Genomic DNA, 20,542 nt, shown 5'->3' with positions numbered 1-20,542 from the left:
TTCAGATTTCCTTGTGTTTGGGCATTTAATTAAAATATATTTTTTTGAATCCAACATTTTGAGTTTCTTTTGGGGGGAGGAAGGTGGTTTATTTCTCATAATTTTGATGGGCTCTTAGGAGGTCTGTAGGTCTGTTTCTCTTGATAGGAGGCATGGGTGTGCGAACGTCCAGAGACAGCGGATGTCACAGACAGCCGACAAGTGTGCCTCCACTCTTTTTTCCAGTTCAGTGAACTGTCCCAATCTCTCCTACACTCCACTTCATCTAAATCTGATTCCATTACTTCACCAAAGAATGAATTAACTTGGAATTCAGAAACTGACTACCTTTTTAATTTTGTTTTAGGGCTCTACGATCCCTATTAACCAAGCACGTCCCAACCATAATTTAACATATACAAAGAAGGAGCCTCTGGGGTAAGATGACAAGGAAGAGTATTAGTGACTTCTGTAAATATCTGTCTGATAAATAAACTGAATGCAATTGGATATTATTCCTCTTTCCCAGGGTCTGTGCTATCGTCATTCCCTGGAATTACCCCCTCATGATGCTGGCATGGAAGAGTGCAGCCTGCCTAGCTGCGGGAAACACGTTGGTGCTGAAACCAGCACAGGTACAGACTTGAACTAAGCACTGTTGTAATGGTTTTGTCGTCAGATAGTGATTAATGTTTTTGTGATGTTCCTGATCGATTCCCAAGTGGCCGAGGTCTGCTGATGTGCCCCTTCTCCAAGGACATTGCCAGTCTGATGCTGCTCTGTTCAGCTGTGTGAAACAGTTGGGACCCCTCTGGCTCATAAACACAAAATACTCTGCAGATGCTGGGGTCAAAGCAACACTCACAACATGCTGGAGGAACTCAGCAGGTCGGGCAGCATCCATGGAAACGATCAGTCAACGTTTTGGGCCGGAACCCTTCGTCAGGACTAAAGAGGGAAGGGGCAGAGGCCCTATAAAGAAAGTGGGGGTTGGGTGGGAAGGAGAAGGCTGGTGGGTTCCAGTGAAAAACCAGTAAGGGGAAAGATAAAGGGGTGGGGAAGGGGAAGCAGGGAGGTGATAGGCAGGAAAGGTGAAGAAGGAATAGGGGAAAACACAATGGGTAGTAGAAGGAGGAGGAACCATGAGGGAGGTAGTAGGCAGCTGGGGGAGGGAGCAGAGTGAAATAGGGATAGGGGAAGGGAGGGGGAGGGAATTACCGGAAGTTGGAGAATTCAATGTTCATACCAAGGGGCTGGAGACTACCTAGACGGTATATTAGGTGTTGCTCCTCCAACCTGAGTTTAGCCTCATCATGGCAGTAGAGGAGGCCATGTGTGGACACATCTGAATGGGAGTGGGAAGCAGAGTTGAAGTGGGTGGCTACTGGGAGATCCTGTCTGTCGTGGAAACATCCTCTGGCTCATTCCTCCTCTGACTCCAGGTTTAGTGCTAAGAGAGGAAAATCTCCTTCTGTAGGGTCGAGAGCGATGGACACTGCCTCTCCCAGACCATAGGAGTGTTGAAAGTCAGAGATCAACAGATCAGGTGCCCTGTTGGTGGTTGGACTGTTCACCAGCACTTACTCAGTTATTTAGCACAGAGTGGGCTCTCCGGCCCTCCGAGCCACACCGCCCCAGCAACCCGAATAACCCTACCCTAACCACAGGACAATTTTCAATGGCCAGTTAACGTGCCTGGTGGGTCTTTGGACTGTGGGAGGAAACTGGAGCGGCTGGGGAAGATGCACACAGACTTTTAACAGATTGGTGCCAGAACTGAACTGAACTCAGGAACGCCTTGAGCTGTATAGCGCCACGCTAACAGCTCCACTGCCTCAGTACTGTCTGAATGTGTGGGCAGGTTGTGTGGAGGGGAAGGGCTATGGGCTGGGTGACATTGTTAACTGCTCCTTCCTGCCCGTGCAGGGCTTCCCCTGCTTCACTCTCCACACCCATCCTGGTCCCGAATCTCCACTGTCACACCCCTCCACTCCCATTCTCTACCCTCACCCAACTCCCCCCTCCCAATACACACACCCCACTCACCAACTCCTATCCCCAGCACCACCTTCTACCATCGGCTTCTGCTACCATCCACGCCAGACTGCCCCCCCCCGCCGTCTGTGCCAGCCCGCCCCCCCCTAGATGACACCTCCCTACCATTCACAGTGCCACCTCCACAGCCTCACTGTCCTCTCTCCCGATCTACCCCATCTGTCCCTCATCCCCAACCCGTTGTCCACGGTCCCACCCCCCAAACAACCTCTTCACTCCCCATTCTCCATGGTCCCATTTACCCAACTGCGACCGGTTCCTGGCCCTGGGTTAGGTTACAGTCACATTGAACTCCTGTTGTGTCTTGTCTCTCTCCCATTACCCCCTTCACCTCCAACCCAGGTGACTCCACTCACCGCGTTGAAGTTCGCTGAGCTGGCTGCACAAGCTGGCATTCCAAGGGGAGTCATCAACATCCTCCCTGGCTCAGGTAACCTGGCGATAGGGCAAAATTTGCAGTCAGTGGGATAAATTGAAGTGTAGCAAGAGGGGGAAATCGCAATACAGGACTGAAGGTGTTATATTTAAATGCATGTAGTAAATGGAATAAGGCAGGTGATCTTGCAGCACAGTTACAGACTGGCAGGTAAGATCTGGTCATCACTGAGTCATGGCTGAAAGAAGATCACAGTTGTGAGCTTAACATTCAACGATACACATTGTATCAAAAGGATAGGCAGGTAGGCAGAGGGGGTGTTGGGGCTTTGTTAGTAAAAAAAAAAAATGAAATTAAATCCTTAGAAAGAGGTGATAGGATCAAAAGATGTTGAATCCTTGTGGGTAGAGTTAACAAACTGCAAGGGCAAAATGACCCTGTTGGGAGATGTATACAAGCCCCGGACAGTAGCCAAGATGTGGGGTGCAAATTACAATGGGAGTTAGAAAGAGTTTGTTAAAACGGCAATATTATGATAATCATGGGGGATTTCAATTTTCAGGTAGATTGGGAAAATCTGGTTGGTGCTGAACCTCGAGAAAAAATTTATAAAATGCTCTGAGATGGTTTTTTCGGGCAGCTTGTGGCTGAGCCCACTAGGGAAAAGGCAATTCTGGATTGTGTGTTGTGTAACGAACCAAATTTGATTAGTGAACTTAAGGTAAAGGAACCCTGAGGGTGCAGTGATCATAATATCATAGAGTTCACCTTGTAGTTTGAAAGGGAGAAGCTAAAATCATGTGTATCAGTAACAACGTTCCCTCTAATTTTTAGTAGTCAGTGTGCGCAAAAATCTTATGTTGTGCAAGTTTTTTTCCTGTGACAAAAGTATGTGCGCACTGAATGCACACATTGCACAGTTTATATAGGTTACAAAATATTTGACATAAAACTGCACAGAATAACAACAAAATAACATACATATTTACTTACTCTTAATAATTACTTAGTCTTAATAATTTCTCCTTTGGCTCCTCCCATTTCCTCCAAACTAAAGGTGTAGCTATGGGCACCCGTATGGGTCCTAGCTATACCTGCCTTTTTGTTGGCTTTGTGGAACAATCTATGTTCCATGCCTATTCTGGTATCTGTCCCCCACTTTTCCTTCGCTACATCGACGACTGCATTGGCGCTGCTTCCTGCACGCATGCAGAACTCGTTGACTTTATTAACTTTGCCTCCAACTTTCACCCTGCCCTCAAGTTTACCTGGTCCATTTCTGACACCTCCCTCCCCTTTCTAGATCTTTCTGTCTCTGTCTCTGGAGACAGCTTATCCACTGATGTCTACTATAAGCCTACTGACTCTCACAGCTATCTGGACTATTCCTCTTCTCACCCTGTCTCTTGCAAAAACGCCATCCCCTTCTCGCAATTCCTCCGTCTCCGCCGCATCTGCTCTCAGGATGAGGCTTTTCATTCTAGGACGAGGGAGATGTCTTCATTTTTTAAAGAAAGGGGCTTCCCTTCCTCCACCATCAACTCTGCTCTTAAACGCATCCCCCCCATTTCACGTACATCTGCTCTCACTCCATCCTCCCGCCACCCCACTAGGAATAGGGTTCCCCTGGTCCTCACCTACCACCCCACCAGCCTCCGGGTCCAACATATTATTCTCCGTAACTTCCGCCACCTCCAATGGAATCCCACCACTAAGCACATCTTTCCCTCCCCCCCCCTGCATTCCGCAGTGATCGCTCCCTACGCAACTCCCTTGTCCATTCGTCCCCCCCATCCCTCCCCACTGATCTCCCTCCTGGCACTTATCCGTGTAAGCGGAACAAGTGCTACACATGCCCTTACACTTCCTCCCTTACCACCATTCAGGGCCCCAAACAGTCCTTCCAGGTGAGGCAACACTTCACCTGTGAGTCGGCTGGGGTGATAGACCGCGTCCGGTGCTCCCGATGTGGCCTTCTATAGATTGGCGAGACCCGACGCAGATTGGGAGACCGCTTTGCTGAACACCTACGCTCTGTCCGCCAGAGAAAGCAGGATCTCCCAGTGGCCACACATTTTAATTCCACATCCCATTCCCATTCTGACATGTCTATCCACGGCCTCCTCTACTGTAAAGATGAAGCCACACTCAGGTTGGAGGAACAACACCTTATATTCCGTCTGGGTAGCCTCCAACCTGATGGCATGAACATCGACTTTTCTAACTTCCGCTAATGCCCCACCTCCCCCTCGTACCCCATCTGTTACTTATTTTTATACACATATTCTTTCTCTCACTCTCCTTTTTCTCCCTCTGTCCCTCTGAGTATACCCCTTGCCCATCCTCTGGGTCCCCCCCCCACCTTGTCTTTCTTCCCGGACCTCCTGTCCCATGATCCTCTAGTATCCCTTTTGCCTATCACCTGTCCAGCTCTCGGCTCCATCCCTCCCCCTCCTGTCTTCTCCTATCATTTTGGATCTCCCCCTCCCCCTCCAACTTTCAAATCCCTTACTCACTCTTCCTTCAGTTAGTCCTGACAAAGGGTCTCGGCCTGAAACGTCGACTGCACCCCTTCCTAGAGATGCTGCCTGGCCTGCTGCGTTCACCAGCAACTTTTATGTGTGTTGCTTGAATTTCCAGCATCTGCAGAATTCCTGTTGTTTACATATTTAAGTCACTCAGTTATTTTTTCTCTCTCCTGTCTTTGGCATTTACCCATTCTTTGTAAGCTCTATCTAGACTAATAGAACTTCCATCCAATTGATAGCTTTTGATTCTCATTAACATATCCAAATGACGTTCACCTAAACGGTTTCTCAGCTTGTTTTTGAGTTGATTCATTGGCTAAAACCTCGCTCATAGTTCACACTAGATGCAAGAAAGGTTCCCCCAATGTCCATCAACTGTGCAAGGTTGCAAAACTGTTCATAGAACATAGAATAGTACAGCACACTACAGGCCCTTCGGCCCACAATGTTGTACCAACCCTCAAACCCTGCCTCCCATATAACCCCCCACCTTAAATTCCTCCATATACCTGTTTAGTAGTCTCTTAAACTTCACTAGTGTATCTGCCTCCACCATTGACTCAGGCAGTGCATTCCATGCACCAACCACTCTCTGAGTAAAAAATCTTCCTCTAATATCCCCCTTGAACTTCCCACCCCTTGCCTTAAAGCCATGTCCTCTTGTATTGAGCAGTGGTGCCCTGGGGAAGAGGCGCTGGCTATCGACTCTATCTATTCCTCTTATTATCTTGTGTACCTCTATCATAGAAACATAGAAAATAGGTGCAGGAGTAGGCCATTTGGCCTTTCGAGCCTGCACCGCCATTCAGTATGATCATGGCTGATCATCCAACTCAAAACCCTGTACCAGCCTTCCGTCCATACCTCCTGATCCCTTTAGCCACAAGAGCCATATCTAACCCCCTCTTAAATATAGCCAATGAACTGGCCTCAACTGTTTCCTGTGGCAGAGAATTCCACAGATTCACCACTCTCTGTGTGAAGAAGTTTTTCCTCATCTCGGTCCTAAAAGGCTTCCCCTTTATCCTCAAACTGTGACCCCTCGTTCTGGACTTCCCCAACATCGGGAACAATCTTCCTGCATCTAGCCTGTCCAATCCCTTTAGAATTTTATATGTTTCAATAAGATCCCCCCTCAATCTTCTAAATTTCAATGAGTATAAGCCTAGTCGATCCAGTCTTTCATTATATGAAAGTCCTGCCATCCCAGGAATCAATCTGGTGAACCCCCTTTGTACTCCCTCTATGGCAAGGATGTCTTTCCTCAGATTAGGGGACCAAAACTGCGCACAATACTCCAGGTGTGGTCTCACCAAGGCCTTGTACAACTGCAGTAGTACCTCCCTGCTCCTGTACTCGAATCCTCTCGCTATGAATGCCAGCATACCATTCGCCTTTTTCACCGCCTGCTGTACCTGCATGCCCACTTTCAATGACTGATGTATAATGACACCCAGGTCTCATTGCACCTCCCCTTTTCCTAATCGGCCACTATTCAGATAATAATTTGTTTTCCTGTTTTTGCCACCAAGGTGGATAACCTCACATTTTCCACATTAAATTGCATCTGCCATGAATTTGCCCACTCACCCAACCTATCCAAGTCACCCTGCATCCTCTTAGCATCCTCCTCACAGCTAACACTGACACCCAGCTTCGTGTCATCTGCAAACTTGGAGATGCTGCATTTAATTCCCTCATCTAAGTCATTCATATATATTGTAAACAACTGGGGTCCCAGCACTGAGCCTTGCGGTACCCCACCAGTCACTGCCTGCCATTCTGAAAAGGTCCCGTTTATTCCCACTCTTTGCTTCCTGTCTGCCAACCAATTCTCTATCCACATCAATACCTTACCCCCAATACTGTGTGCTTTAAGTTTGCACACTAATCTCCTGTGTGGGACCTTGTCAAAAGCCTTTTGAAAATTCAAATATACCACATCCACTGGTTCTCCCCTATCCACTCTACTAGTTACATCCTCAAAAAATTCTATGAGATTCATCAGACATGATTTTCCTTTCACAAATCCATGCTGACTTTGTCCGATGATTTCACCGCTTTCCAAATGTGCTGTTATCACATCTTTGATAACTGACTCGAGCATTTTCCCCACCACCGATGTTAGGCTAACCGGTCTATAATTCCCTGGTTTCTCTCTCCCTCCTTTTTTAAAAAGTGGGGTTACATTAGCCACCCTCCAATCCTCAGGAACTAGTCCAGAATCTAAAGAGTTTTGTCTCCTCTCATCCTCCTCCTCTCCAAAGAGTAAAGCCTTAGCTCCCTTAATCTCTGATCATAATGCATACACTCTAAACCAGGCAGCATCCTGGTAAATCTCCTCTGTACCCTTTCCAGTGCTTTCACATCCTTCCTATAGTGAGGCGACCAGAACTGGACACGGTACTCCAAGTGTGGCCAAACCAGAGTTTTACAGAGTTGCATCATTACATCGCGACTCTTAAATTCTATCCCTCGACTTATGAAAGCTAACACCCCATAAGTTTTCTTAACTACCCTATCCACCTGTGAGGCAACTTTCAGGGATCTGTGGACATGTACCCCGAGATCCCTCTGCTCCTCCACACTACCAAGTATCCTGCCATTTACTTTGTACTCTGCCTTGGAGTTTGTCCTTCCAAAGTGTAGCACCTCACACTTCTCTGGGTTGAACTCCATCTGCCACTTCTCAGCCCACTTCTGCATCCTATCATGTCTCTCTGCAATCTTTGACAATCCTCTACACTACCTACAAAACCGCCAACCTTTGTGTTGTCTGCAAACTTGCCAACCCACCCTTCTACCCCCACATCCAGGTCGTTAATAAAACTCACGAAAAGTAGAGGTCCCAGAACAGATCCTTGTGGGACACCACTAGTCACAATCCATCAATCTGAATGTACTCCCTCCACCACCACCCTCTGCCTTCTGCAGGCAAGCCAATTCTGAATCCACCTGGCCAAACTTCCCTGGATCCCATGCCTTCTGACTTCCTGAATAAGCCTACCGTGTGGAACCTTGTCAAATGCCTTACTAAAATCCATATAGATCACATTCACTGCATTACCCTCATCTATATGCCTGGTCACCTCCTCAAAGAACTCTATCAGGCTTGTTAGACACGATCTGCCCTTCACAAAGCCATGCTGACTGTCCCTGATCAGACCAAGACTCTCTAAATGCCCAGAGATCCTATCTCTAAGAATCTTTTCCAACAGCTTTTCCAACGTCTTTTTCCACAGACGTAAGGCTCACTGGTCTATAATTACCCAGACTATCCCTACTACCTTTTTTGAACAAGGGGACAACATTCGCCTCCCTCCAATCCTCTAGTACCATTCCCGTGGACAACGAGGACATAAAGATCCTAGCCAGAGGCTCAGCAATCTCTTCCCTCGCCTCATGGAGCAGCCTGGGGAATATTCCGTCAGGCCCCGGGGACTTATTTTCCACCTCACTTGTCACCCATGGTTCCTTCACCCGACCATTCTTTATCTTCCTCACCAGGACAAATTTATCCCTATTCATTTTGAAGTACAAATGCCACCATTTGAGCAAAGTTTGAAATCAGTTTGGATTTAATTTTTTCTTGCACGGAAAATTTGAAATCATTAAACTGTCCAACTATTACAGTATTTTCTGCTAGAAAATCATGATATTTTAGACATAAGGCATTAACTTGTTCATCGCCAAATGTAAAGTCACAATCTGCAATTGTGGAGAACTCAAAAGCTGACCATTCTTGTACCTCATCTTCAGGAAACCTTTCTTCTAAATGAACACAATCACAAAGACACAAAAGTCAACAGCGAACTTGTGATGCTTTCTTCATATTGTTGGCTTAGCAAAACTTTAACTTTGTCACTCCATGAAACATTGTCTCCCAGATACTGCTTTCTTGTTAATTTTGCCTCGCACAAAATGAAGTGAATCAATTGGGGTCAGGCCACTCTTCTGCAGAATCTTGCACAGTGCAGCTAGTTCATCAGATATCACTTAAAACCTGTAAAGCCACTTTGTATGATGTTTATCAATTTCTTGTGACAGTATTTGGCCACAGGGTCATTTGACTGATCTTTTTCATTAAAAACTTAGTAAGCTATCTACAGGATTTGAAACAGATCTTTGTAAACTTTACGATATGAACGCTGTCTGCCAAAAATGGCTGCCGCTGTGATGTAGCTGTACAAACCGGAACAGGAAAGGTGAGATGACGTAAATTAGTGACGTGCATTGTGGTATTTGAAAAAACAACTAACTAGTTAACAGAAACATTTAGCTAAAAGATTATTTTCAATAAATATAATTATTAATTACTACATTATTTTGGGTAACTTTGTAAAATGTGTGTGCGCACGCACACAGCTTAGAGGGAACATAGATCAGTAATACAGTGGAGTAAAGTGAACTACAGAGGCTTGAGAGAGGAGCTGTTCAAAGTAGATAGGAAGGTGATGAAGCAGACATGATGGCCCCAGCAATGGCTGGTGTTTCTGGAAGCAATTTGGATAGGCAGGATAGATTCATCCCAAAGTAGAAGTATTCTTCTCTTTTTCAATCTTTTTATTAATTTCAACATCAGAAACATTACAAAAAATAAGTACCGAGCAAATGGGATTATATTGATAATAATTAGTTTATACAAGTATAAACTCAAATGGCACATATTTAATAAGCCTCCCAAAATCTCGCAAAATTACCAATAAAATATAGAGAAAATATACATGAAAATACAAAAATATCATAGAAAAAACAAAAAAAGAAAAAAATATATATCCCATTAGAAAAAAAACTAATCTAACCAAACTAGAAGAAAACTAAAGAGGAAAAAAAAGAAAAAAGAAGGGCTATTATGATATCTCAGATAAAACCAACAGTATCGCCACTTCCGCTCCTCTCCCCGTATACTGAAATCACAAAGTAGATTTGGAAAGGGTCAAATTACATCATGTGAAAATATTGAATAAATGGTTTCCAAATCTCATCAAATTTAGTAGATGGGTCATAAATGACACTTCTAATTTTTTCTAAATTTAAACAAGACATAGTTTGAGAAAACCAATGAAGTGTAGTAGGAGGATTAATCTCTTTCCAATTCAATAATATAGATCTTCTAGCCATTAGAGTAACAAAAGCAATCATCTGACAAGCTGAGGGGGTCAGATGACATTGTTCTATCATTGGTAAACCAAAAATGGCAGTAATAGGATGAGGTTGTAGATCAATATTCAAAACAGTTGAAATAATATCGAAGATATCGTCCCAATATTTCTTCAACAAAGGGCAAGACCAAAACATATGAGTTAATGAATCTATCTCAGAATGACATCTATCGCAACAAGGATTTATATAAGAGTAACTTTAGTAATCTAAAGGGAGGATGAGGCACCCATGGCTGACAAGAAGTCAATGGCAACATAAAAGCAAACAAGAGGGCATAAAATGTAGCAAAAATTAGTGGGAAGCTATTTAAGATCCAACAGAAGGCAACTAAAAAACAATAAGGAGAGAAAAATGCAATATTTTATCAATAATATTGAAGAATATGCCCAAAGTTTTTCCAAATATATAAAAAGAGATGCAAGAGTAGAATTTCTTCACTCAGGGTGGTGAGAGTGTGGAACAAGTTGTCAGCACAAGTGCCAAGTGTGAGCTTGCTTCAACATTTGAGAGAAATTTGGGTCAGAACGTGAATGGGAAGTGTATGGAGGGCTCTGGTCGATGGGACGAGGCTGATTAATATTTTGGCATAGACTGGATGGGCTGAAAGGCCTGTTTCTGTGCTGTAGTGTTCTATGAATCTATCAGTTTGCTGCAAAAAGACACTGGAGAAGTAGCATTGGGGAACAAAGAAATGGCATATGAACTAAATAACTACTTTGCTTCAGTCTTCACCGGAGACACCAGCAGTGGGCAAGAAAACTTCAGTGTCAGGGAGCAGCAGTGAGTGCAGTCACTATTTCTACAGAGAAGGTGCTTGGGAAGCTGAAAGGTCTGAAGGTAGATAAGTCACCTGGACCAGATGAACCACATCCCAGGGTTCTGAAAGAGGTGGCTGAAGAGATTATGGAGGCATTAGTAATGATCTTTCAAGAATCACTCGATTCTGGAATGGTTCCAGAGGACTGGAAAATTGCAAATGTCACTCTATTTGATGAAGTTTCAGGTACATGGAGGCACCTGGTGGAAAAAGCCCAAAGTCAGCATGGTTTCCTTAAGGGCAAATCTTGCCTGACAAGCTGGTTAGAATTCTTGCGAAAATAACAGGCAGGGTAGTCAGTCAGCTGATGTAGCTTACTTGGGTTTTCAGAAGCCCTTTGACAAGGTGCCAGACATGAGGTTGCTAAACAAGATAAGAGCCCATGGTATTATAGGAAAGATAATTAGCAAGGACAGAAGACTGGCTGACTGCCACAAGGCAAAGAGGGCCTTTACTGTTTGGCTGCTGGTGACTGTTGGTGTTCAAGGTACGTTTATTACTACAATATGTATAATATTATAAAACTTTGAGATGTGTCTCCTTACAGGCAGCCACCAAACAATAAAAACATAAAACCAATAGAAAAAAAGATGACAGTGAGACACCGAATGTGTAGAAAAAGAACAAATCACGCAAACAATAAAAATGAGCAAATAACATTCAGAACTGAAGTTCATGAAAGTGAATCGACAGACACGAAACCAGTCATCACTACGGCTGGTCCAGGAGCCCATTAGCTGCAGGCCACAGCCTCAGTTCAGCACAGAGACAAGTAAACCTCGTGGAGCAAGGGAGCTGAACACCATCCCTTTCCCCTCCTTTGGCCCTGACACCCTGACCTTTTCAATCTGACCCAGTGCTTAAATCCTCAGTCTCAGGCCAAGGCCTCACTGCCTCAACGCTGCCTTGCTTCGCTTCTGCACATCAAACTGCCTCCAAGTCCACTCCAGCAATAGCCAGGCTTTGGCTTGTTTGCTGCCTCGACTCGACCCGTACCCAGCTTGCTTCAGGCATCCTGCACCTTCGAGATTTCAGTTCACACGGCAGACGGTACAGGCAGTTCGAAAGCTCAGCTCCAAAAGTGAAGTTGCAGCCTATTGATTGCAGTGATTGTACAGAGAGAAGGTGTGATTGGTACAGGAATTTATAGTTTAGTTTGTTGTCAGCAAGTTGTTGCTGGGATTCACCAGCTCCACGGTGTTGGTGTTGGGTCCTCTACATTTCAGGTTACATGTTAATGATCTGGATGACTGAATTGATAGCTTTGTGGCCAGGTTTGCACCAATACAAAGGTAAGTGTACAGGGTAGTGTTAAGGAATCAGGGAATCTGCAGTAAAGATTAGGAGAATGGGTCAAGAAGTGGCAGATGAAATACATTGGTGTTTGTCTGTCTTTGTTCATTTACAGTTTTTCCTAAAACCTCTGTCATAGTTACAGACACTACAGCACTGCAACAGGCCCTTCAGCCCATCTAGTCCATGCAAACTATTACTCTACCTAGTCTCATCAACCTGTGCCTAGACCACAGCCCTTGCCACCCCTTCCATCCACATACTTATCCAAATGTTGAACCAGCATCCACCATTTCTGCTAGCAGTTTGTTCCACCCTATGAGTGGGGCAGTGTTCCCCTTCACCTTTCACCCTCAACCCATGACCTCCAGTTTCAGTCTCTCTCAGCCTCAAGGGGAAAAACCTACTTGGATTTACCCTATCCATACCACTCATAATTTGTCTACCTCATTCTCCTGTGCTCAGGGAATATAATCCTAACCTAAGCAACTCACAAAATGTTGGAGGAACTCAGCAGGTCAACCAGCATCTATGGAAATAAAGTCAATGTTTCTGACCGAGACACTTCTTCAGGATTGGAAACGAAGGGGGAAGACTATAATAAAATGTGGGAAGAGGGAAAGGAGATAAGCCAGAAGGTGATAGGTGAAGCCAGGTGAGTAGAAAAGGTAAAGGGTTGGAGATGAAGGAATCTGATAAGAGAGAAGAGTGGACCACGAGAGAAAAGGAAGGGGGAAGTGATGGCAGGTGAAAAGAGTTAGGGAATACGGAATAGAGGGAATATTTTTTTTTACTGGAAGGATAAATCGATATTCATGCCATCAGGTTGGAGTCTACCCATTTAGCAGAATTAAAATTTTGAGCCAGTGGGAAGTTCAGAATATAGTATAGAGAAGTGTATGGTCGGTGCAGTTTAGTTGAAGGAAAAAAGGCAGAGACTTTCTAATGGAGAGTGAATTCAGAAGTTGGAAGTTTAACTTGCAGGTTGAATCATTTGGCAATCATTTTAAAAGGATTAGAATATGAAAGCAAGGATATAATGCTGAGCCTTTGTAAGGCATTGGTCAGACCAACTGTGAGCAGTTTTGAGCCACTTTTAAAGGAAGGAGATGCTGTCCATTGGAGAGGGTTCAGAGTGGGTTTATGGCAATGATCCCGGGAATGAAAGGGTTAATGTATGAGGAATGTTTGATAGCCCTTGGCCTGTACTTATTGGAATTTAGAAGAATGGGGGGGGGGAATCTCATTGAAATCTATCGAATATGGAAGGCCTAGATAGTGAATGTGGAAAGAATATTTCCTATAGTGGGGGAGTCTAGGACCTGAGGGCACAGCTTCAAAATAGAAGGATGTCCCTTTAGATGAGAGGTGAGGGGGAATCTCTCAGCCAGAGGGTGGTGAATCTGTGGAATTCATTGCCACAAATGGTTGTGGAGGGCAAGTCATTGGGTATATTTAAAGTGAAGGTTAATAGATTCTTGATTAGAAAGGATGTCAAAGTTTATGGGGTGAAGGCAAGAGAATGGGGTTGAGAAGGAAAATAAATCCACTGTGATGGAATTGTCTGATTCTGCTCCTAAGTTTATGTCTTGTGTATATGCCCAGCGATTGCTGGGACTTGGTATATTCGTGGAGACAGTGAAGTGTGAGTCATCCATCTCTGGGGCTTTGTCCTCTCCCCAGGGCACAATACTGTGGGTGTCTGCTCTTGATGGGATTTTGCCTTCAGGGGTGTTCTAGACCAGCACAGCCTGTTTCTGTTCCTCTGACAGGTCTCCAGTGTGGGGCCCTGACCAGTGGCGGCGGTCAGTCTGGTGTAGGCCTCGCCCATTGGCGGTGGTCCGGCCGGTGTGGGTCTAAACAAGGAGATGTTTAATTAATCAGATGCCCATATTGATCCATACTAATTTCCCCCAGAGGTGTCTCCACACCACTGTATGGTGGTAGGTTGTGATGCTGGTTCCTACTGGAAGTTACGGCTGCTGGGTTTAACCCAGTGATGGACTGGGAATTGTGGTTCAACTTGAGTTTGGATTCACTGGTGGGACCCTCTCCTGCTGTGAGAGCAGATCGCTGGTGGGGCTCCCAGCCAGTGTGTCTGGCTGCTGGCATATCAGGGGTGGTGGGGGGACTAGCAGGATCTCTAGCTAGAGGTGTATCTGCTTCCCCCACAGAACTCTGGGTCCTGACCAGGCTGTCCTTTCTCAGCACCATCCATGGATGCCATTGCAGAGAGTCCACGGTTCTGACTAGCTGGGTCAGGGTCAAGCTGTCTGATGCCCCGTGGTTGGACAATGGGTTGTGCTGGTTGCTGGTCCCAAGTGTGAGGGATAGAGAGATGGGTGTGTGTGTTGGCTCAGGCATTCCTCTGCACAGGAGTTGGGATCGGTTGGTCCTCTTTGTGGCACGGTGGTTGGGAGATCAGTGTATTGGGAGGGTGGGTGAGTCGCTGGGAAGTGGTATTGGGCATCGGTCAGATGGCCCAGGACATCTTCCTGACATCTCGTCTGTTACCTGACCGCAGGTGGCCTGGTGGGACAGCGGCTGTCCGAGCACCCTGATATCCGCAAGCTGGGCTTCACGGGATCTACCCCCATTGGTAAACAGATCATGAAGAGGTGGGTCCACTTTCCGTGCAAGCGGTGGGGGCTTGTTGTGTTATCTGGGCAACTAGTGGGTGGGACGTGGAGTGCATCCTTTCTCTCGGCTCCCATGAGGAGGTGTCCTGCATCAACCTGGGAGCTCCCCACCGACACGGCTTCGGCTTCATCTGTCTGCCCAGCTTGGTTTCTCCTTCTACCCCCCCGCCCTCGCTTGGGTTATGGGGATGGGGAAGCAGGCTGGTAGTGAGGAAGCAGGACTAACAGGAGCCGTGGGACAATACCCTGGCTCATGGGTGGGGTCGGTGTCTGGGACCTCAGGTCAGGGGTCAGAGTTCAGGAGTTGATATCTGGGACTTTGGGTCAGGGGTCAGTGCCTGGAAGCTCAGATGAGGCATCAGAGGTTAGAATCTGAGACCTCTGGCTGGGTGGGGGGTGGTGTCAGTGGTTAGGGTCGTGTCAGGGGTTAGTGCTGGGGCTCTGGGCTGTGAGGACCCTATGGGACCAGCTCTCAGTATGTGATGGGATGGAGGTTCATCTCTCCCAATCTGGCAGCGTGAAAGAGGAGGGCCAGTGCAGAGATTCTGGACCCTAACCCCGATGTCTGCTATTACATTCCCAGCTGTGCTGTCAGCAACCTGAAGAAGGTCTCCCTGGAGCTGGGCGGCAAGTCTCCCCTCATCATCTTCAATGACTGTGACCTCGACAAGGCTGTGAGAATGGTGAGTGCCCTCGGTCTACGTGAGCAGGGATGGCTCTGATGGCCCTCAGCAAATGCAGGCTGGGATCCTGGGCAGTGGGTGCCCCTGCCATGGGTGCGGACGATGGGTTCAAAGGTTCATTTATTATCAAAGTACATATGCAGTATACAACTCTGAGATTCTTCTTCTCCAGATAGCCACGAAAGCAAGGAAAATCATGGAAGTCAGTTCAGAGAGAAATGGTGAACTTACCAAGATGATCAGCCCCCAAACCCTCCTCCACCCCCCCCCCGCACGAAACACAAATGTGATGGTCCTGGCAGGTAACCATGGTGATGGGTGCAGGAATCCTGGTGGGTACAGTGGGTGCTCTTGGTAATGGACACACTGAGCACCAGTTCTTCCAGAGCAGGGACAGGGCCATACATACTCTAGTGGGGTAAGTGTTAAGGGGGAGCCCAGGGGGAAGGAACCATCAGACCTTGATCGTTGCCCCAAAATCTTCCAACCTTCTGCTTCAGAACCTGATGCCACCACCCCCCCCAAATACTTCCAAAGGGTTCACAGACGGAGCCTTCTGATGCAAACCTCGAGAGAACAGCTCAGTTGCATCCTCCCAGCCACATCTGAAGGTCCGCAAATCTTTGTGTGTCCGTCGTACCACTTAAGGGTCAGGGAAGCCATCTGCAGGCCTTTCTGCCCTCTGGCTGGAAGACAATTAATGAAGCAGCCCTTGTCCACAGAAGAGTTGGTAAGTATCATTCATCCCCAGGTGGACAGGACTCTGGAATGTGCCAGTGGTACTTGGCTCCATGGTGCAGGCCCGGAAGTGTCAACACTGTACATGCCAGACTCCATGAAAAAGAGTATCTTCACCCTCAGCAGAAAGGGAGAGGGAAGGATTTGGAGACCCATCTCACTGATGAATGTAGATTGCAAGTTCCTGTCTAAGATTATGGCTAGTTGAATCGAGTCTGCTGTGAGACAGGTGATCCTGTTGGACCAAATCTGTGCTGTACAGGGCAGGAAAATTTCTGACAGCCTTGGATGCTCAGGGGTAACATGTACATATGGGACAGAAGTACAGATACCTGCCTGCACAGAACAGAACATTACAGCACAAGAACAAACCCTTCATCCCAAAATGTTGTGCCAAACTAATTAACTACCTAACTAAACTGATCCCTTCTGCATACACAATGCCCATATTCCTATATTCTTCACACATTCATGTGCCTCTTAGAAGCTTCTAAACACATTCATTTTATCTAGTCCTTCACCTCCCTGACAGCATATTCTGGACACCCACTACTCTGTACAAAAATAAAAACTTGCCCCACACATCTCCTTTTAACTTGCCCCATCTCATCTTGTCTCAACGTAATAAGACCATAAGGCATAGGAGCAGAATCAGGCCATTCAGCCCATCGAGTCTGCTCCACCATTCCATCATGGCTGATCCCCGATCCCACTCAACCCCATACGTCTGCTTTCTCACCATATCCTTTGAATACCTGACTGATCAGGAAACTATCAACTTCCACCTTAAATATACCCACAGACTTGGCCTCCACCACAGTCTGTGGCAGAACATTCCATAGATTAACTACGCTCTGAAAAAATTTCTCCTTATCTCTGTTCTAAAAGGTCACCCCTCAATTTTGAGGCTGTGCCTTCTAGTTCTAGAGTAGTTCCTACTCCCACCATAGGAAACGTCCTCTCCACATTCACCCTATCTAGTCCTTTCAATATTCGGTAGGTTTCAATGAGCTCCCCATGCGTTCTTCCAAATGCCAGTGAGTACAGGCCCAAAGCTGCCACACGCTTCTCATATGTTAACCCCTTCATTCCTGGAATCATCCTCGTGAACCTCCTTTGGACTGTCTTCAGTGACAGCACATCATTTCTGAGACATGGAGCCCAAAACTGTTACAAATACTCTAAGTGCGACCCGACTAGTGTCCTATAAAGGCTCAGCATTATCTCCTTTCTTTTACACTCTATTCCCCTTGAAATAAATGCCGATATTACATTTTAAATCTTTACCACAGATTCATCCTGTAAATTAATCTTCTGGCAGTTTGAGCCTTCTCCTCATTTAGATAAGTGTTCTTTTTTAATGTTGTTTCTTTCAACAAAATGCATGATCATACATTTCCCAACCATGCCACTTTTTTGCCTATTCTTCCAATTTGTCTAAGTTCTGCTGGAATTGCATTGCTTCGTTGGCCTGCTTGACATGCTGAATACAGCTCTGGTATTAGACATTCTGACCCTGGAAGATACCAGATGACTTTTTCCTCGGGTCAAAGAATCTAAAACAATCTGTGCTTCTCAAACCAATTAATGTGTATCATTTCTCCTTTCAACCAAAGTTTATCCTTGCAGTACACGGTCTCTATTCCATGCATCCTGCTGGTAAACCAAACCCCTTGTGCACCCTCTCCAAAGCTTCCACAATCCTTCCTGTCATAGGGAGACCAAAACTGAATGCAACCCTCCAGATTCAGCTTAACCAGGCTCTTAAAACTGCAGCATAACTTTCTGACTCTCGGACTCAAAGCTTTGACTAATATGGCAAAAATACCATTTGTCGCCTTGACTGTCCCATCGATCGATGCAGCTGCTTTCAGGGAGATATGGACTTGGACCCCAGGTTCAAGGCTTGCTGCTCCTCCACTCTGGGCAGTAGACCATAACCAAGTGTTGCCAAGAGATAGCCTGCTTGGTATGGCAATCATTGGGGCTGCAATCGTCCGACTGGCAGGACTGATCGGACTGGCTGTGGGCAGGGGCAAATGCTGAAGATGTGCAAGCGCTCCGTTTAATGATTCTCCTCTCTCTCTGTAACACTGACTGAAGTTTTTCTGCATCAACACTTTACATTGAAAATGATTGTTTTATGTACAATATTTAATTAATATTGTATCAGTAACTGTTCTCGGAACAATCGTTCAGTTTGCCTTCAGGAGAACACAGTTGTAAATATTATAAATTACAACTTTTTAAACAATAAACACCAACCATTTTAAAAAAAAACAAAAAAATTGGTTACACCCGAACCTGAAGAGACCCAGTATCCTTGCGGCAGGTTTGCTAGAGCTGTTCAGGAGGGTTTAACCTAACTTGGCAGAGGGAGAGGAACCAGAGTGATAGGGCTGAGGATGGGGTAGTTGGTTTACAAACCGAGGCAGTGTGTAGTGAGACTGCTAGCAAGGGGAGGCTGATGATGGGGCAATGGGATGAGATGTAAGTTAAAATGCAAAATCGAAAAGGGTGAATACAGGACTGAAGGTGTTATATTTGAATGCACACAGTATACGCAATAAAGTAGGTGAACTTGCAGCACAGTTACAGATTGTCATGTATGATGTAGGCATCACTGAATCATGGCTGAAAGATTATAGCTAGGAACTGAACACTCAAGGATTCACATGGTATCGAAAGGACAGGCAGGTAGGGAGAGGTGGTGGCATGGCTCTGGTAAAAGATTAAATCAAATCATTAGAAAGAAATTACATAGGATCAGAAGATATAGAATTGTTGTGGGTGGAGCAAAGGAACTGCAAGTGTAAAAACTCCATGATGGGATTTGTATACAGACCTCCAAACAGTAGCAAAGATGTAGTCTACGAATTACAATGGAAGGTAGAAAATACATGTCAAAAGGGCAGTGTTACAATAGTCATAGGGGATTTCAATATGCAGTAGATTAGGGAAAATCAGGTTGGTGCTGGATCCCAGGAGGGGAAATTTATAGAATGCTTGTGAGATGGCTTTTAGAGCAGCTTGTGGTTGAGTCCATCAGGGGAATCAGCTATTCTGGATTGGGTGTTGTGCAATGAACTGGAATTGATTAGAGAACTTAAGGCAAGGGAACCCTTAGGGGAAAGTGATCATAATATAGGTGCACAATCCCTTATCCGAAATCCTTGGGACTAGTTGCATTTCGGAATTCAGACCACCACCACCGCCATACCAAAAATCGCGTGAGCTCAAGTCCCTTATTTAAACTGTCTCAGTGCCGTGGACTTCCAGACCCAGCGGCGCACCAAACCTACGCACATCCTCCCGTATACTTTAAATCATCTCCAGATTACTTATAATGCCTAATACAATGTAAATGCTATATAAATAATTGTTTTACTGTATTGTTTAGAGAATAATAATAAGAAATTTTATTTCCAACTAAAATATTCAATAAAACATAAAAATATACAGCTTCAAATGAACCAAATCAAACACATGGTAAATGACTTATTGGAATAGATGTAGAACGTCACTGTCACTAAAAAACTTTAGTATCTTGTCTTTCTGTTTATTTAAATCATATACAGAGGTAGTTCCGACACTATTTTCTTCAGTAAGACGCCGCACAGACACATCACGATCAAGCTTCTGCAAAAACTCCACTTTCTGCATTACTGATAGAGAAGATTCCTTCTCTTTTTCTCATTGTTACCCATAGGGGTATCTGCAGCTCTTTTTACATTTTCACAGCGAAATTAAACACAAAGTCAACAGTGAACACAAAATATCAGCGAACAGCAAATGCGCGTGTAACCAGTATGAGCACTGAGCCACAACTGACGTCTGGCAGCCTCTGCTAGTGCTGCCACATCACACCTGAGCGACGTCAGCTGTTGGCGAAAATCACTTTGGTTTTCGGAGCTTTTTGGCTTTCAGAATTTCGGGAAAAGGAATGTGCACCTGTATGATAGAACTCACCCTGCAATTTGAGAAGAAGTTGAAGTCAGATGTATCAGTATTACAGGGGAGTAAAGGGAATTAAAGAGGCATGAGAAATGAGCAGATCCAAAATAATTGGAAGAGGCACTACCAGGGATGATGGAAGAACAGCAATGGCTGGAATTTCTGGGAGCAACTTGGAAAAGCAGGATATACAGTGGCATGCAAATGTTTGGGCACCCCTGGTCAAAATTTCTGTTACTGTGAATAGCTAAGCAAGTAAAAGATGAACTCATTTCCAGAAGGCATAAAGTTAAAGATGACACACTTCTTTAATATTT

At 45.4% G+C, this 20,542-nt stretch overlaps 1 protein-coding gene across 1 annotated transcript in view; it reads left to right on the top strand.

The window, feature by feature from the left end:
• aldh1l2 (aldehyde dehydrogenase 1 family, member L2) overlaps positions 1–20,542 on the top strand; it is a 171,051-nt gene that overhangs the window by 72,766 nt on the left and 77,743 nt on the right. Inside the window, exons 14-18 of the mRNA XM_063072229.1 lie at positions 347–417; positions 509–614; positions 2,377–2,464; positions 14,736–14,829; positions 15,434–15,533. Of these exons, the coding sequence (XP_062928299.1) occupies positions 347–417; positions 509–614; positions 2,377–2,464; positions 14,736–14,829; positions 15,434–15,533 (459 nt within the window). The remainder of the gene's footprint in view (positions 1–346; positions 418–508; positions 615–2,376; positions 2,465–14,735; positions 14,830–15,433; positions 15,534–20,542) is intronic.

This window comes from Mobula hypostoma, chromosome 20 (genome assembly GCF_963921235.1).
Source record: "Mobula hypostoma chromosome 20, sMobHyp1.1, whole genome shotgun sequence".
In the NCBI taxonomy this organism is placed as follows: domain Eukaryota; kingdom Metazoa; phylum Chordata; class Chondrichthyes; order Myliobatiformes; family Myliobatidae; genus Mobula; species Mobula hypostoma.
Note: the sequence above shows the minus strand (reverse complement) of the source record. Positions and strands in the feature narration are given on the sequence as shown.